An 8,522-nucleotide genomic window follows, 5' to 3' on the forward strand; every position below is an offset into this window, starting at 1 on the left:
GTTCAGCAGCTGGAACGTACGTCCTTGCACTGATCAAACAAATGTCCGTACAACGTTCAGACCTCTGACCGGGTCCGATACTGGGATCGGGATTAGCACGGAACTGCAGGATGAAATTAATGATTGCCTGAAGGCTCTGAACTCTGGCACTGCTCCAGACCTCTGGAGCTCTGAGATGATGGAAGCTCCGCTGTTAACTGAGCCAAGGGAAAATGGAAACACTCCACAAGATGAGTGAGGCTCAAGGGGAACATCTTTGTAATATTCCCTCTTTTCCAGTGAGCTCCAGTTTTCCGAATTTCCTCCAATCCCTCTCCCACCACGCCTGACCTTGAGGCAAGTCAGACACCAGACCGAGGTGACTGAAGTGGTTTGGCCAGTGCCAATGGGTGGGTCTGACACTGCCTGGGGGACTCACTTCCTGAGAGCCAAACAAAACCTGAAACCTGGGCCGTAGCATCACACCGCGTTGTGCCCATCAGCAGTAAGGCCACAGCAGCTTTCAGTGAGAACCTCCCAACTCCTCACCTGGTTCTGCAGCTCAGCTGAGCGATGACTGCAGTGCACGGGACACTCCATCTGTGACGAAAACACAAGGATTTCTTTAGTCTCATTTGGTCAAGGCCACGGTCAGTAGGTGACTTCTATCAGGTCTGTACTGGGAAGCTACGACCACTAGGATCTGCCCTCGTTCCTCTGCATGGCCAGAAGCTCCTTGCCCCAAGGAAGATTCTGTTCTCACCTGTGCAGAAGGGGGCATCTTGTGCGGGTCCGAGACAGAAAATCCACACGCATCTGGCAGCAACCGACCACGGCAGTATCTCTTCAGTCTCCTCCGTTCACGTTCTACCTGTGGGTTGGACAGGAGAAAGGGTCACAGACACCTACCACCAAACAAGGAGCCAAAGCAGCTCTGGATATCCGGGCCAGGAGACGTGTGCTCAGGGACCATTAATGGCACAAGAGCAACGTTGCGGGTAGAAAGTCCTCAGTGTAGACAATGGACTAGAAAGAGCAAGAGCTCCCGACCCCAGATGCCTGTGTATGGGGACACTGGGGCAAGAAGGGCGGTACTGGAGGGAATGTGCATTTGTGAAGGCAATGGGGTGCCAGGGGAGAGAGAAAATATAAAAATGTGTGTTCACAGGGGCAATATTATTTATTAATAATAAATGTCCTTCCACAGGGAGAGGGAAGGAACCAAGCAGAGGGCTCCAAAGTGCTGTCCGTGGAAATGTGCTGTGTTTCAGGAGACCGTGAACCTCCGCAGGCAGTAGAAGCCTGGCTGACCTGCTCAAGAGTCCTCTTGAGCTCAGCATTGAGCTGCTTCAGCTCTGCCTTCTCACGTTGCAGCCTTGCAACTTCTTGCTGCAGATGCTCCAGCTGCTGCGACAGGAGTCTCTTCTCCGAGAGCCAGGACAGCTGCTCCCCTTCGGCAGTAGCCTGCTGGGAATACGGAGGTGACATTATGTGAGGTGGTGTCACAGAGACCTTAGAAGGACCAGAATGAACACATCGGGTAGAGCAACCAGTCTCAGGAACGAACTGGCCAACAGGCTCTTTTCCTCGGGGCCATCCTCCAGATCACCTTGGAGAGGAGGAGCTGAGTGCTCTGGACACGCTTCCTGCGAGCTTTTGTTCCGTGTCGCCCATTCCGGCTTTCAGAGACACTGGAAACATTCGTTTCCTGGTTTTACGAAGGTCTGTAGTATTTCCAGCTCACTCTCTCTCAGCCATCAAGACTTCCACATTTACACGTTCCTCTCAGGGAAGCTATTTAACAGCCTTATCAGCCTCTTTGACCCTCACTGCACACTCTCCTGTCTACAGTTCTACTCTCTGTCCTTGCACAACCAAACAATACGAAAGCTTCGGGGGAAGCACGTATTTCTACAGCGGTACAGCCCTTGGTTTTGTTCGCTGTCCCCTCTACCTGTTACATCATCATCACAGAACTGCTCTTTGATAAAAATCACATTTCCAACCAATCCCCGTTCACTGCTCTGAACCCAGTCACGAGTCAGCTGCTCCTCGAAGCAGTGTCTGCCAGCATCTGTAGACGTGGTCTTGATACCAGCACTGCACTCATCTGGACGGACGCAACTGAAATCTCCCACTGTTTTCAAGTTTCCTGCCCTCGTCACTTCTCTGCTTCCCATCAGCAGATCACAATACCTGTCACCACCCTGATCAGGCTGGTAATATTTCATGAGTAATGGATAAAAGCATTATTTTATCAGTAGCATTTTTTATGTGCCTGATGCTAACGTCATGCTGAAGCTGCTGGCAGAGCCGCAGGCCAGTTTGCGGCCCAGGCTGTGGCAGCTGTTCCACCAGCAGTGCCCGAGCCAATTCACCTTGCAGAAATCCACAGAAATTTGCCTTTGTGCTTTTTTGGGCTGCAGCACAAGAACACCCTGAAGGTGCAACGAAGCCTTTAACCCAATGGAGCAATGGCACGAATTCCATCCTTTTAATACACCGGAAAAGCCGAACCTCAGACATCTACATCTCTGAAAGCATCCCCTAAGCACCAGCAGCTGTGTACAGCTGGTCAACGGGGCCCTCTCCTTTCCGTGCCAAATCCCAGCCACGTCGCGTTGTTTAGATAGGAGAGAGCCAGTTACCCACCCCCAGCTGCTGGACTGGGGTTAGTTTTAACAGAAGCTCAGTAGCGCTTTCAGGAGATGGGGCTCGACAGGAAGCATTCTAGCAGGTGAATGGTTTCTGGCTGGTGCTGCAGAGACAGGCCAGCCTGCTGCCTGCTCGTATATTCACGGGAAACATCTTTAGAATCTTTACAGACATTTTAGTTGACTGTCACACAGTCACCCGATCCCATTCAGTCATGCTGCCTACCTGAAGATGAAACCGGTCCTTGTCCCTCTCTGAAACCATACTCTTCAGGATGACTATTTCTTCCCTCAGAGTCCCATTGGCCATTTCACTCCTAGCAAGGGCAAGATTCAGTGCTTGTGCCTTCTCTTTCCATTTGACTTCTCTGCTTTCATTCTGCTTCAAAATAGCAACCACACGCTCCAGTTCTTCCCCCTTTGCTTTCTGCTCATCCTCCAGCTGCCGCGTCAGCTCCTGCTGCCTTTTCAAGAGACGGTCTCTCTCCTGGAGAACTTCCCTCTTCTCTGTTTCCTCTTCCTTCCACTTTCGGAGTTTCTGGATTTGTTTCTGCAGGGTCTCCCCTTCACCTTTCCATTGCAAAGCTGATGTCAGTTGTTTCAGGAGCTGACTCTGCCTCCTCAGCTCTTGTTCTCTCTCTGTCAGAGTCTTCTCTAAATATATGGCTCTGTCTCTCTGGTACTTGATTTCTTCATCCTTCTTTGCCAGAATCTCCTCTTCTAACTCTTTCTGCTCACCTTGAGCCTTGGTCTCTCGTTCCCTCTCAGGCAAGATTTCTTCCAGGAGCTTGTCTTGCTCTCTGTGATGTCTAACCTCTTCGTTCTTCTTGGTTAGGCTAAGCTGGAGATTCTGCAAGGTCTTCAGTTCTTCTCCTCGGCACTCGAGATTTTGCATAAGCGGTTCACTGTCTTCGTCTCTCTTCCTCACCACCTCCTCAAGCAGATTCACTTGCTTCTGGCATGACGTTAGTGCTACTTTCAGGCTTTCTTCATGAAGCTGGACCACGTTCAATTGCTCTCTCTGCCTGAGGAGCTCCGAACAGTTCTTCGTCACTGTTTGGCTTGTTTCGTCTAGATCCTGCTGCAGACTCTTGGCCAGCTTGCCTTCCAGCTCCCACTCTTGAAGGTCCTGGGCACGCTCTTGCAAAGACACCATCTCTTGCTCTCTGCTGTCTAGAGAAGATTCAGCATATTCTACTTTTTGCAGTGTGGCTTTAGTCTGCATCGTTGCCTTCTCCTTTTGCTGCTGAAGCCCCTCTGGAACCCCAATTTGTTTTTCTCTTTCCTTCAGAGTCCGTTTTGTTGCTTGAAGATCCGTTTGCTCCGCTTTTTCTTCCTTGGCCTTGCATGCCTCACATTGCTTTCTAAGGGAGAAGATTTCTTCCTCTTTACCCTGTGGTGCTGCTTGAAGACGTTGCAGAACTTCCTTCTGTTGTTCAGAGTCTCCTTTGTGGTTCTGGCAGGTCTCAGTCAGTTCCTTCTGAGATGCAGTCATGAAATCCTTCTCCTTCAGTATCCACTTAGGGTACTCTAAGTCCCTCTGTAAGATGTTCATCCGTTCTTCTGGTTTCTCCTCATAGCTTTGTGTCGGTTGCTTTTGGGTGTCTGTGAGTCTGTCCTTTTCTTTTAAGGTCTCTAAGGTCTGCTCCATTTGGTTGCAGACGGTGCTTTGCTGCCTTTTCATGATTTCTTCAGCTTCCTCAGTTTGCTTTTGTTGCGTTTCAAGCTCTTGATCTTTTTTAGGTAAAGAAAGTGTCACCTTTTCTACTTTACCATGAAGCTCTTGCAGGTGCCGCTCTAGCTGTTCCTTGTACTGCTGCAAGAGTCTTAACTGATCCGCTTGAGAACCACACTCACTCTCTCTGTCCTTAAGAACTGCCGCCAGGTGTTCAAGGCTTGTGTGCAGAGATTTCACCTGTTCTCTCTCCACTTCCAGTTCCTGGATCTGCTGAGTCAGAGACATAAGCTCTACATTTTTCTCCTTCAAGTTTCCTTTCATATGGCCAAGATCTACAATCAGATTTCTCACTTGCGATGCACCGCGTTGCTCTAGAATCGTTATTTTTCCCTCCTGGAATTTGATTTCCTGGTCCTTCTCCTCCAGCTCTTTGCTCATTCTGCTCACTGCAGTCCTCTGCATTTCCAGCTGCTTCTGCAGCTCCTGTATCTCTTCTTGCTGGGATCTGATCTCCCGGTCTCTCTCTTCCAGGTCTCTGCTCATTTTGCTTACAGCAATCCTTTGTTTTTCTTGCTGCTTTTCCAGGTACCGTATTTGCTCTTGCTGGGATTCCATCTTGTGTTTTTTCTCTGTTATGTCTTCAATAACCTGATTGAGAGCAGTTTCATGCACTTCTTTCTGCATTTCCAGTAATTTCACCTGTTCCTGGTACAACTTCATTTCACCCTCCCTCTCCGAGAGGATGGCAGTCATTTGAGTGAGATTCTCCTGCAAAGCTTTTCCTTGTGCTGCCTCTTTCTGGAGCACCTGGATTTTCTCCCACTGCCTTTCCACCTCCTCATTTTTAATTTTTAAGACAGACAGCGTAGTCTGGAGTTCCTGTTCAAGGCAGTGATTCATATCTGTCGCTGTATTTGCTTGGGTTTCAGAGGCTGTGACTGATTCCCGAAGTTGTTTTATCTCCCATACCAGGTTTTCTTTAAGTGCCGGCAGTCCATCCCATTTGTGCTGCAAAACAGGGAGGAAAAGATTCCATAATTCTATCTCTATATGTCTGGTTTTCACACTAGATTGGAATTCCTGCTCCAGTGGCAGTCAAGGGCTGAAGTTTGAGCTTCTGGTAGAAAATTGGAGCTATTCGGTTGGTCTCCCTGTTTGATGTAAATTTTCTACTGCCACTCAAAAAAGATGTGAAAGCAGTATCACACCCCGTCCATAACTGATTTTTGAGTGATTTTAAATGAGAAGTGGGAAAATATTGGTCACGCCAGAAGAGCTGCACTGGCTCAAACATCTCGGCTAGTATCCTGTACGTAACGGTGCCTGTAAGCGCACTGCAGGGAGGAGCCCAAGAGTGGGGTAGACTTACACGATACCTCCCCAGCCCCAGCACTGTTCCAGCCTGGGAGAACTTTCACAGCCTCCTCCCGACCCCAGAGACCCGCTGTATTTACAACACTGCTGGGGTTTAGGATTTCAGTTCCAGGGCAAGGGGAGCTGCTTCCCCCTCTGTTTGGCCATGAAAGGAAGTTTGCCACCTTTTGTTTCAATGTGGTTCGGTAGAGGGGGGCAAGGGGCTACAGGCCCCTTGTAACTCGCCTTGCTAAAGTCACGTTGCCAAACATAATCCCGATGCCATTTCACACCTGCCCCTGGCCCACGCTGTGTCAATCCACGCCTCTTCAGGTAACACTTAAAGAGGAAAGGCAACAGGTTTCTTTCTCTTTTTGGTGAACTCTTTTCTTTGGAAGGGGAAAGACGAAAGACAAGAGAGAACCACTGAGCAGCCACCTTGACGACAAGAACTTTGCTTCAAGTCTATACTGGGACAGTAAAGATCTTCCATGTGGCAAGCAGACTTTTAACTTTGTTGATCACTGGCGGGGGAAAAAGAAGAGGGACCAGGATGCAGGGACATGGGGCCCCCAAGCCCCATACTGAAAAATGATTATCACTGACAAGGGAAGAGAGGAGAGGTCAGAGAGCCAAGAATGGAGGCACCGGTGGAATGCGGAGAACCAGATACCCCCGGAAACATGGTGACTTTGAGCTTTGGAACTGGGCCAGTGCAGCGCTGGGGAAGTTGGCCCTGGGCAAGGGACACCCCCCCACACCCACGGAACGGAGGCAGCCGTGCTGAGCTGCCTCCCGAGCAGGGAGACGGCTACGTATACACAGGGATTCTGTCCCACAGACCAGCCCGGACCTTCATGCCAGAGGATCAAAGGACTGCGCCCCCCCACACCTTCAGCATCGGCCACACGTGAGAGGGCTCAAAGCAGTGGAGGGGTGGCGTGGAGGGAAGGTGTATGTCTATACGTATGTAAGGTCTCACTGTTCTCTCTTTCTCTCTGTCCTACCCTAATTCAAATGATGATTTGTGGGTTTTGTTGGTCTGAATTAAATTAATTTTGTCTCCCCTAGTCCAGCCTGTTCCTTTGCCCAGAGCTGTAAGTGGCATGTCAAGCCCTTCATTCCTTCCCATCTCAAGCACTTTAGTTTGTTTTGGTTTTCCTCCTGGAGGAGATAAAGCTGCTCCAGGAGCAATTGTTGCCTGGGCCGCTTGGGTTTTTAACCAGCCACAAACCCCCTTTGTGGAGGACTTCAGCAGGTCTGTTCTGCTCTAAGTCTACCACCTCCTGTTGTTTGCTTCCAGCACGGCTCTTGCTTCATCAGATGGCTCTTCTTCACTGCTTGCAAGAGAGGGCATGACTGCTGCCCCCTCCCCCCCTCCCCTGCCTCTCAGCACCTTGCAGACCTTTCCTGCACCACGCTTTAGGCTGCATCTTTGCCAGCTTACTCAGCCAGTTCCAACTTTCTTTCTGCCCTTCTCTGCCCCTCTCTGACCCTTTCCTAGCTCTAGTGTGTTATTTTGGTGAAGGGCTGCTAGAACTGCTATCAGGATTTAAAGTTCAGTCTAAGCATGACTTAGGCAGTGACATGATGATGTTCTCTCTGATAGGAAAGGAAAAAAGAACACTTCATTTACCGGTTTTAGTTTGATTTTTTTTTTTAACCTCTACTGTGCAGTTTTCATGGTAACATCCTCCAGAACCCCAACCGTGCCCTCTTGAAGGAGTAATCATCAGACTGCAGTCTGTCCTTCGGTGTTTGAAATCAGAACTAGTTTTCCCCTCGCAGGCGTACATGTAATAATTTGCATCAGCACTTTTCTTTCTCAAATTTCTCTATTTTTCCCTCTCTGTCTGCTCTCAGATGGGCAATGTTGGCTGGCTTTTCATTATTAGCAAACTTTGTCTTCTCACTCCCTTTTTCTCATCCAGATATTTAGAAATCTAAATATGGATTTGAACAAAAATAATTGCCCAAACCATGCAAAGTAAATAGAGATAAGTTTGAAAATCGCTTTGACTTAGGCTTCAAGGGCGGAAATCTTGCGAATTGAGGAAAATAAACACTCTGACTCATAAGTGAGTTTTGTATGACTACAGCGCCTTTTCCTGCTTATTCAAAAGAACGCAATTGGAAAAGATAAACCAAGACTGGTATAAATCATACTCTTCTGCTCCTGCAGTGGTCTCTCCACATCGTTTGTGGTATCAGTCTCCTTTCTGGACTGTTTTGTCTTACCCAAGGTGATGACCCTGCTAACTTAGCTACGTGGCCTGGCAGGAAACCAGGAATGATGAGTAGAAGGAAGGGGGAAATGAGGGAAACTTGGTCAGCATTTGTGTACTCTCTGTCTTCCCAGATTTGGAGTGAACCTGTACAACACCACTGCCCCAAACCAGCTCTCCACTGGAAAATGTCGCTCCTTAGAATTATTAACAGAAGGCCAAAAAGTATTTAAGAAATAGCCCTTCGTGGCATCTGCCAGCCTCACCAGGACATCCTTTCTTGGCTCCTCAGTGCTCTCGAGTTCCCTTTCCAAGGATGCCACTTCTTGATGTGGAGTCATAGCCTCCTCCTTTAGAGCAGCAGCTACTTCCTGCAAGGCAGCTTGTAGAGAGTTCTCGCGTTCTGCCATCCGAGTCTCTGCAGCAGTAAACACAAAGGAGAAGTTGAAAAGCAAACCACAACAAAACCGATTTGCATCCTAGAGAAAACATCATTTTCTTGTCAGCTTGTCCAGGCCCTAAGCCTACAGGGACTTTCAAAGCAGACATAAATAAAGGAAACTTCCAGCCAGAGAAAAACAAAGAATCAAAGTGGCAAGGTTCAGAAGAACATGAAAATGCGTTTGCTCTTCC

At 48.8% G+C, this 8,522-nt stretch overlaps 1 protein-coding gene across 1 annotated transcript in view; it reads right to left on the bottom strand.

Moving 5' to 3' along the window:
- Positions 1–742: 742 nt before the first annotated feature.
- The window catches only part of LOC104496951 (centrosome-associated protein CEP250-like), a gene marked incomplete at its 3' end in the record, with an annotated part of 32,475 nt that continues 24,695 nt past the window's right edge, over positions 743–8,522 (bottom strand). Inside the window, 4 exon segments of the mRNA XM_010140146.1 lie at positions 743–850; positions 1,291–1,446; positions 2,860–5,319; positions 8,156–8,307. Of these exon segments, the coding sequence (XP_010138448.1) occupies positions 743–850; positions 1,291–1,446; positions 2,860–5,319; positions 8,156–8,307 (2,876 nt within the window).

Source organism: Buceros rhinoceros, unplaced genomic scaffold (assembly GCF_000710305.1).
Source record: "Buceros rhinoceros silvestris isolate BGI_N320 unplaced genomic scaffold, ASM71030v1 scaffold8727, whole genome shotgun sequence".
In the NCBI taxonomy this organism is placed as follows: Eukaryota; Metazoa; Chordata; class Aves; order Bucerotiformes; family Bucerotidae; genus Buceros; species Buceros rhinoceros.